Genomic DNA, 10,000 nt, shown 5'->3' with positions numbered 1-10,000 from the left:
TTGGAAACCTCATCCTAGTCTAACAAGCTTACTCCGATAGGCATATTAATATTATAAATCTTATTCTGTCATCCATGAAAATCTTGTGGTCTTTCTGATTGCTGTCTCACAATCTTATTCTGGTAGAATAATAAGTCTTTGGCTTACTGTCTCATTCTAATAGGAGTGCAAAGGGGCAAAGGCTTAATCTGCCATCTTATTTTGAGAAGTGTAAGTTTACTAGTCTAATTCAGACAGGAATATAGATTTTACGATTTTAATTTGATCACACTATCCATCCGTCAAACTGGGTGAGTATGAATCTCACTGTTACGAGAATTTACTTCGTAGCTTGGTACTGAATTTAAAACCAATGAGACCCACTTACTGAAATCACCTAGTGAAGAGTATCCAAATATTAAACCGATTATCATTACACTATAAGAAAAGTAACGTTAAATGGAACAAAAAACAATTAAGAAATGTATAAGAGAACAAAATAACCAAAAGAATAATAATTGAGTCATGGGAGAACATGGTAATAGCTCTGATAAAAATAAAAAAATAAAAATTAGAAGCAACCTTCACTGCTATTGGGCAGTTTTCAGTCCTCTAGCTCTTCCATTGGAAAAAGACGACGACTAAATATAACTTCTACAGTACCGAAGAAGAAAATAAGTCGGAAGTTAAGGACAAATTTTATAGTTTTGGATAAATTATTTCTGTACTACAGTTCCCCGGCAAAAGAATAAGAATTATATTTAGAATTAGACGATCAATAAAAGAAACTTTAGCAGAGCTCTTCAGATTTTGGTGACTTCATAGTAGGAGAATGTGAATAATATGAAAATGTAAATAAAAAGATCAGCTCCTATACAATAATGTAAGGAAAAGAACGTTGAACACTCTTACATTCAGGCAGTTTAAAGCTCTCTTCTCATTCCTACAGCAGATAATTTAGAACCAGAAGAAAATTGAAGTTAAAAATATTTCATACTGATACAGTGCAGTTTAGTCTTTGTTCTTCAGCCAAAGAAACTGAACAATACCAACAACAAGAATATGGTTGAATTTACAGCACTTGGGTTCCTTCAGGAGATGAATAAGAAGAAAAAGGAAAGAAAAAAATCCTTACTGATATCGGCTAATTCTCTATCCTCTAGCTCATCTAGCAAGACAGTCAGAACGTCATCCAGATCTCTGATAGCCATCGCTACTTCTTCAGAATCGGGGCCGTAGTTGTGACCCGTGTTATCGGCGTGCTCTGTGTATACCTGGATGGAAATGGAGACGCAGAAATAGAGAAGTTAGCATTGCATATCGTATTTTCTTCAGTCAACAAGTTACCGTAAAAGGGTCTGGCCAGAAGGCCAAGAGATCTCTTGGCCTTGAGGCAACCTATAAGAATAAGCAACAGTGCACTCATTTGCGGTTATCAGATTTGGCATTTTTCTACTTCCACAATTGTTCACATATTCGAGAGCATATCTGTTTCACACAATCGTATTATGATATTTACATTATTTTCTTTCATTGAGACGTAATTCTTGATTAGCTACTTTTTTCTATTTTTGAAAATGACAAATTTTCAAGAAACATCTGTGCATTCTATTTTTCATGGAATTAATATTTACGTGACTGCTTTCCCTTTGATAACCTTACCATTATCAAACACCTGACTGGAAATATGATAATAAAGATGCTTAAAGAAAATAGGATCATGATTCTTATACTCCTTCTATTTCCCCCTGCAACTTTCTAAAATCAATAACCTTTATGCCTGCTTGCTTGATTGCTTGCAATGTTGCAATGTGCATGAACGACCGACTATTCACGAAATAATTATTTTTATTGTTATAAAAGACAATAAGGCCAAAATAACTAGTGTGATTGCGTTATCATATATTATAGTCTGGTTACCTGCACAAAATCGTAGTCTTCGTACTGGAACTTATCCAGGGCGCTCATGATATTCGTGAAGAAAATGTCCTTCCCGGGAATTTTTCTAAAGTATTCGCAACTGCTGGTGGTCACACCGTCGAAGGGCACGTCGCATCGGGCCCATAAATACTGGGCAGTCTTGATGCCCGCCTTCTCTGCTGTTATCCAGATGGGTTCTGAGGTCCACCACTGAAATGAAAGATAAAAAATTTAAATATTACAGAATGTACCATGAGTTATAAAGATAATTCTGAAGGCCTTGATGTGGTTTCAACTAAAGCTTGTTTGCTATGTCCCTTTTACAGCTCAGTGATTAATAATAATAATAATAATAATAATAATAATAATAATAATAATAATAATAATAATAATAAATATATGAAGCAAATTAAAGATTGATATGCGTTAAAATGTGGTTGCTTATCGCTGAAAGCATTTCTACGCCTGGCACGAATGAAGAATGTAGCATTTAATCTCTTATTTAGATTTCAAAAGGATTACAGTGAAAACTGCAAGTATTAAGAATTCCAGAAGTTCAAAGTCTACTCCTATGCTCAGTTACCACTCAGTGGCATCCCCAGAAGGGATTAAACTTGGAAGAATGAAGGTATTATATAGGCTCGTAACTAGGCGCCACCTTTTCCTTTCTCGTTTGTCGGGCTTCTAGTACTACGTTCTTGACCCTTTGCAAGTTATAGATAGTCAAAAAGGCTTATGAGCTATCGGCTTCCAATACTTGCTAACTGTCACCCAAACGGAACTGACCAATGGCGCAGTTAAACTTATTTCTAGATTGCTTGGGTTAGCCCAATTAAATGATGATAGAACAGAATGTATGTTTTTTGGCACAAAGGTGGCTTTGAAGAATTACCAGTTATTTCAAAGTATAAAAATTGGTGACGCTGATGTTAGGATTGTGCCTATTGTGAAAAATTTGGGTGTACTGATAGATTGTAATTTGCCAATGAGGGATCAAATAGTGAACACAGTGAAATTGTGTAACTATCACCTGAGAAATATAGCATTTATTAGAAAATATTTAACAGAGGGCAGTACAAAAATTTTAGTGATGAGTCACGTAACATCAAGGCTTGATTATTGCAATTCTCTGTACTATAAATTGCCCAATACACTACTAAGAAAGCTTCAAAATGTGCAAAACACGGCGGCTAGACTGATGAAAGGCATTAAACTTCGGGAGAGAATAACTCCTGCATTGATCGATCTATATTGGTTACCTGTTGAGGCTAGAATTGAATTTAAGATTTGCTTGTTGACTCACAAAGCACTTACAAGTGATAAGCCTAAATATCTTTGTGATTGCTTGTTCCCCTACCCTCAAGCTACTAGCGCTGCTGTAAGAGTTAGACATGCTGATGACCCACATAGACTATTCAAAATTAGTGTGAATCATGCAATAGGAGGAAGAACGTTTAGTTATGTTGCACTGAGACTCTTTAACGACCTTCCACTTGATGTCAAGAATAGCAAAAATGTGGCAACTTTCAAGAAAAACCTGAAGACTTATCTTTTTAGAAAGTGTTATAATAGTGATCTGAAAGCTATTAAGCCTGAATACAAATGCTAGCAAAATAACTGAAAAGATACAGAGCAAAATATTAACAGGAAAGAAATTATTTTCACACACACCAAGGCCTGCCTGACTTTTAGTGTCTGATGGAGGGCGAGAAATAAACCCCTAAAAAGTAAAAAAAAAAAAGAAAAAAAAAAAGTAAGTCAAAGGTCTGTAAACCTTCGCGTGAGCCTTTGGCCAGACAAGGACTCCAGGTAGAGTTTTAAAGCTGATGAAACATGAAAATGATTTCTGACTGGAGTCAGTTGATGCACCATGCATCCATTTATTGCAAGAGCTTTAATTTTGGTATATGGGACGAATAACGTTTGTAAATTCGTGTATTAAAACACAAAAATAACTGCATTAGGGACATAAGCATAAATTTGATGAACGAATACATAAAGTACATGTGCAAACACAAATACAGTATAAGGAAACCTAAAAATATAAATAAAAAATATATCATATTGCGCACAATGTACATCCAAACATGCCTGTATGCATAAAAATACATATCTACTTTTGTAATAATTGTTAAAAGGAATTATATTGATAAATACAACCTTGGCCACATGCATATCAACATATCTATGATTTATTTTATTTCAATTTATAATAAATCATTTCTGTATCATGAGTAGTTTTGATATTAATGTGACTAACAAGACTGTCAAGTATTTTGGCACTGTGTCCACCGCAATGGGGTCGTAACACCTAGAGCTTTCCTTTGCTCTTATGCTAGCATTTGGTGATGAAAAGAATGCTCGTACCTCTGAAGGGTTAACACAATCACGTCGGGAAGACTAGAGGACTGAAGCTTCCTTAGACTACCTGACCCCTGATGATAATGAAGTTTTCCGATGATCTTGAGGTGATTTAATGCTCAAGGAGTACTGCGAGAATGAGTTCTGTTAGGACTCACCCGATGTGTCTTAGAAAAGTATCTCTCAGACTGGGCTCCTTATTTGTTGACTTTGTGCTTGGAGATAGATCTCGTGAAGAGTACTTCACGGTAGCCTTCCTTTGCTGAACTGCATGTAAGGAATCCTCCTTTGAAGATTGGGCACTGAGAGATGAGGTTTCTAGAGCTGGGGGCGATCACATACGAGCGCATGCCTGGTAAGCGATAAGTGTGATTTAACAAGTGAGTGCATGTTATCTGGAGATTGTTCTCTAATTGAAAAGTGAACATCAACTCCTGAGTGCAAGCGAACATTAGAGTGTGTGTATAGTAATATGAGAATATGTAAACAGGAGAGCGCTTATAGTGAACAGGTACGTCAAAACTAGAGTGTGAGCACGAACAGAAGAGGATTCAGGATCAGGTAAATGTTTGTCCATTAGAGAGTGCACGCAAATAAAAGAGTGTGCGCACGGACAAGTGAGTGTTCATATATGAGTATGCAGAATCAGAAGTGTACTTGTCAAGAGGTGATCATGCACACGCAAACATGAATGAGTTGCGTAACAGAAGAGCCTACGCATATAGGGGAATGTCCATACTCAATTGAGTGCTGGCTCACAAGAAAGTGCGGCCGAACAGATGAATGAGCATTAACAGTGGACCACATACCAACAGAAGAACATTCAAGTTCTGACGAATAAGTGTTAAATGGGGAACAAACACAGGAACAGATACGACCTCAAGATATGATAAGTGTGACTGCACACAAGTAGTTAAGACCCCAGGATCAGATGAATGTGTGCTAAGTGGAGAATGCGTGTGCACATATAGGTGAGTGCCCATAAGTAAAAGGACACGCACGCAATGTCTTGTAAATAGATGAAGATTTCTCTTGGGTAAAATTACAGTTTCAACCATACTCTGATATCCAATATGAAAATTTATATTTTCAAGCTTAGATGGTGTGTTTTCCACTAATTTCACTTTTTTGCTGCAAATAATAAGATTTAGAGATACAAAACCCCCCTTAATAACTACAGTAATGGGGTTTCATAGTGGGAAATCGGGTTCTTTGGGTGGGAGACAAAAACATCGTTTCTTAATTGAGTTAATTATTTATTGGTTTTTGCTCTGCAGTATGCTCGCTTCGCTCGTGATTAAACATCATCTCACTGCTCTTATGATCTGCAAGCAGACTGTTTTGCTACGCGCATCAGCCCCATGGGCTGGCATTTCGGTGTTAATTACTAATTATACAAACTTGATAAAAGGGGTAAATCGTCAAATATTTTCACAACCTTTTGGTTAACCACTTCACTTACCTTAAATAGAATAAGAAGTTGAAAACGTTGAATGTTGGGAATCAGTCTCTTCTGAATTGTCTACATGAACATGAACTGGCCAATAATGTCAAAATGTAAAGAGGAACAACCACTGCACGTCTGCACAACGGAATCCATGACAGTCAACTGACAAGCCTTGTTTTTAGTTTCTAGAAGGATGTATGAATTCCAAAATTGCAGTTAATTGGATAATTTTGAAACAAAATAACCAACTGGGTTCCAGCATTTTTACTGTACCTATACATCATAACCAAAAACAAAGGACGATCAGACATTTTTACCCACAATACATTAACAAAAAAACATAATACCATCAGGAGAAAAACTAACAAGGCAGTGTAAGTACATCCTTGGGATAACAGTTAGGAATAATATTCATCGGCAAATATTTCCATAATCCTTAATTTGTGTGAAGATTCGAGTAACTTTTTGTATGAATCATTTAAAATATATATGATAAAAAAAATCAATAGACATACGAATTTGGTTGAAACTGTAATAATACCTTCTCTTGTTCTCTTTGGAGTGGTATTTGGGAGGTTCATCTCCAGAGGATGTAAAGGGATGCCTTTTAATTACAGGAGAGGGAGATTCCCTAGGGAAGCTGAAGATATAGTTATCATGTTCCTGCTAAGGATGTAGAGTAGGTTGAAGATGTTCCCCCCTTTTTTCCGTATGAAGACAAGCAGAATTGGGTGGGCTTACTGCAGAAGACAAGGCCTAAGGAATCGAGCTCAGAGGTGAGGGAGGTCATGGGGGTTTCCTTTCCTTACCAGGTGGCAAGCTCGAAGGTGACGGTGTCAGTGAAAATGAGGATCGATGATCTACTGCACCTTTAGGAGTCCTCTGCAGGGGTGGTATAAGATGGCTCACGTTTTGCAAGGGCTTGCAAAATTTTCAGTTGAAGGAATACCCTGTGCCTAAGGAAGGCCACGGCATCTTTAACCCTGTTATCATCTGTCAAGAGAGTTTCGAGTTCCCCCAAGAGAAGACAGAATACCGGCTTCCCCAGAGGATGCCGATATGCTTCAGTACTCTGTGCTTGCTGTAAAGTTAAATTAATGTCATCATCCTTCTTCGATTTTCTCCCAGAGGAGGGAGATGGAGAAGGCTCAGAGGCCAGAGTACCAGAAGGAGAAAAGAGAAGTACCGCAGATTTTTTAGCCATCAAGACAGACCTCTTTTAGCCATATTCCAGCCCCTAGGAAGATGGGCACTCTATAAATTCCTCATAGAATGATGACCTTTGCAAGAAAAGCACAAAGAATGGGGATCCACAGAAGGTCTGCTCCTAAAGGTTTCACACCTACGGCTGGAAACCATGGGGCCGTAATGCATGACCGCACGTGTTTCTCTATTCGGCAACCACACAACAATCTTTAAGAAAATAGGAAGCCAAGTTTGTTAACAAGAAGAGTACACCTACAGTATATTACTCGGCAGGTGATGTCAAAGTGGCTAATCAACTTGCAGGGGGACGGCTTCACCCGCTACTTGCCAGTGACTACCAACAACTTGTTATAAATTGTAACAACCCAGTTTCCAGTTTTGTTGAGATCATACTCCTATTAAAGGAGGAGGGTTTGTATTCATGTGGGAATAAATGAATTTTTATAGCAATGGCACTGGTATGTGCTACAAGAATACTTCCAGGCTACTAATGGATTCACCTTCAACAAGGCAAGGGATTTGGCCTTGAACACCGCCTTTTTTGTCCATACCTTTTGCTTTCCTGTGGTGTTGGAGTCGAAGAGAGAGAAAACCTCTTTGGTGTCCGGATCGTAGAAGTAGTTTCCGACGATCCCGTGTGTTTCCGCATACTGACCTGTAAAGAGTGAAAACATAATTAAAACCACGAGTAGGTCAAATTGATGTTTGGTATTTGGTTATATGACCTCGGGCTGGTCCAAGGAAACAATTTAGCGAAGTATAACTGGACGAAAACCATGCCGTTGCACTATGAAGTAAAAGTTAAAGGAAGCTTGACAAAAAGATGGTAGAAGATAAATGGAGAAAGATTAAAGATTTAAGCTCAAGTTAATTCCTTGTAATCATTTTTGCCTACTGTATTGTAGTTATTAGTTATTTCTCTAATACTGAACACTTATTTTGGAAAAGATAAAGATAAATTTTTTTATGCAAAACTTTGAGAAGAAAGTTCTATGTTAGTAAGGATGCAGCTTCAGGGGGAAGGGATAATTTGGCCCTATCTCCACACCACAAGCTCAAATTCAGTTAAAATCTGAAATTCCTTGAATATTGTAGTCAATGTGATAAATGGCCGACACGTCAATTGTTAACAACTTGTAGGAATTTTACTAATGATTAAGAGAGTGCTGTACTGTTTACTGACAAATGTACGACTGCAGTGACAGATAAATGTACAAAATATATAAGTTGAGAGGTAAAACACATTTTCTTCAGTTTAGGTCTGATTAATTTTGGTCAAGTTTGAGACTTTGTATCAATTTTTAGGCCTGAATCTACCTCATCTGCTGAGGTTCTTTTAGAAAGATGGAACTTATGGTCATATCTTCAGTCTAGTGTGTATGGAAAGGCTTCAAGATTTAGTACTTTTAAACATCGAGAGACGACAAGCTGCTCAACTGATAAATCAAGGTACAGTTCTTGAAATTTTTGACAAAATAAAAATCAGGAATGATTCTCACTTAGAATATTCAGGTTTGGTTCAAGTACAGTATTTAATGCCCAAAGAAGAATGGCTGTTATATCATTTATATTCCCTGTGTTTTATTGGCCATAATGTACTTTCTATATCGGAAAGGACGTGATTTTAAAAGCAGCTGAGCTTATTGCCCTAATTTCTCATGTTTGAAAATTCGGAAATCTTGCCCTAAAACATTAGAAATTTAGCCTACTTGTCCATCCCCCTATAAATAAAAAGCCAAGCTACGCCACTGGTTCACACCTGACCTCTTATGCCCATATTGGTATAAACCACCTTAATTGAAACTTACAAACACACTACCTATATTACCTATATTACATTTTGTCTGATCATTACAACAATAAAAAAAAAAATATATATATTATGTTAAATTATAGGAAAATTTGTAATTTAAATATTCCTTTGATTTTCCATGATATCAACAGCAAAGATTAGGCGAAAGAAAATCAGATTGTGGAAGCCAGATAGCCTATGTTCCAGGATATGAGGCAGAGGGAAAAATCCTACCTTACAAAAGAATTGCATAATCTGTATGTTGTAACAATAGACAATACACGCAAGAAGGAAAAGTCTCAGGGAAGGGAAGTAATTAATTCCGCCTTGTCCTTTACCTTTTTTTCCGTTTGCATAATACAGGATAAGCGTTTATCGCCAGATAAAAAGAAAAAAAAAATAGAAAAAACTGTAATTGAGGTTTAAAGTTTTAAAATTGGCAAATCTTGAATCGTTTTTTAAAATAATTAAGATTGATTTATTATTATTATTATTATTATTATTATTATTATTATTATTATTATTATTATTATTATTATTATTATCATTATAAGCTAAGCTATAAACCAGTTGGAAAAGCAAGATTCTATAAGCTCAAGGGCTTCATCAGGGAAAAATAGCCCGGTGAGATAAGGAAACTAGGAAATATATAAACAGCAAGAGATGTAATAAAAAATCAAAATAAAATATATCAAGAGTAGTAACAACATTAATTTAGATCTTTCATATATAAACTATGAGAGAGAGAAAAAAGAGAGAAGTGAGATAGAACAACGTGCCCAAGTGTACCCTCAAGCATGAGAACTCTACTCCAATACAGTTTTGAAGCTTGTGATATGAAGGATAGAAGGGCATTCATGAAAAAATGGGCTTTCAATATCATTGCTTTCATTGCTTGCAAATTCGTTATTGCTTCCATTGTGCATGAACGACTGAAGATTCGTTATATTGTTATTATTGTTTAAAAGAACATATAAAAGAGGTTAAAATCACTAAACATATTACCATTGTTTCATTATATTATTATTATCATTATTACTAACCAAGCTACAACCCCAGTTGGAAAAGCAAGATGCTATAAGCCCAAGGTCTCCAACAGGGAAAAATAGAATCTTGGGCCTTTAATCACCAATTTACGATTGGAATGGAAATAAATTCTTATTTTACTGCAATTTAGCAACATTGAAAGCAAAAAAAAAAAATCCCAAGAAAAAGAAACAAAGAAATAAATAAACGATATAAGAAGTAATGAAAATTGAATTAAAATATTTAAAAAGCATTAGCAACATTAAAAG

At 36.1% G+C, this 10,000-nt stretch overlaps 1 protein-coding gene across 1 annotated transcript in view; it reads right to left on the bottom strand.

Moving 5' to 3' along the window:
- LOC137654544 (glycerophosphocholine cholinephosphodiesterase ENPP6-like) overlaps positions 1 to 10,000 on the bottom strand; it is a 63,871-nt gene that overhangs the window by 5,911 nt on the left and 47,960 nt on the right. Inside the window, exons 4-6 of the mRNA XM_068388270.1 lie at positions 7,465 to 7,568; positions 1,900 to 2,109; positions 1,115 to 1,253 (exon numbers count right to left, since the gene is read on the bottom strand). Of these exons, the coding sequence (XP_068244371.1) occupies positions 1,115 to 1,253; positions 1,900 to 2,109; positions 7,465 to 7,568 (453 nt within the window). The remainder of the gene's footprint in view (positions 1 to 1,114; positions 1,254 to 1,899; positions 2,110 to 7,464; positions 7,569 to 10,000) is intronic.

Source organism: Palaemon carinicauda, chromosome 15, assembly GCF_036898095.1.
Source record: "Palaemon carinicauda isolate YSFRI2023 chromosome 15, ASM3689809v2, whole genome shotgun sequence".
Classification (NCBI taxonomy): Eukaryota; Metazoa; Arthropoda; class Malacostraca; order Decapoda; family Palaemonidae; genus Palaemon; species Palaemon carinicauda.
This window is presented reverse-complemented; position numbering and strand designations above follow the sequence as displayed.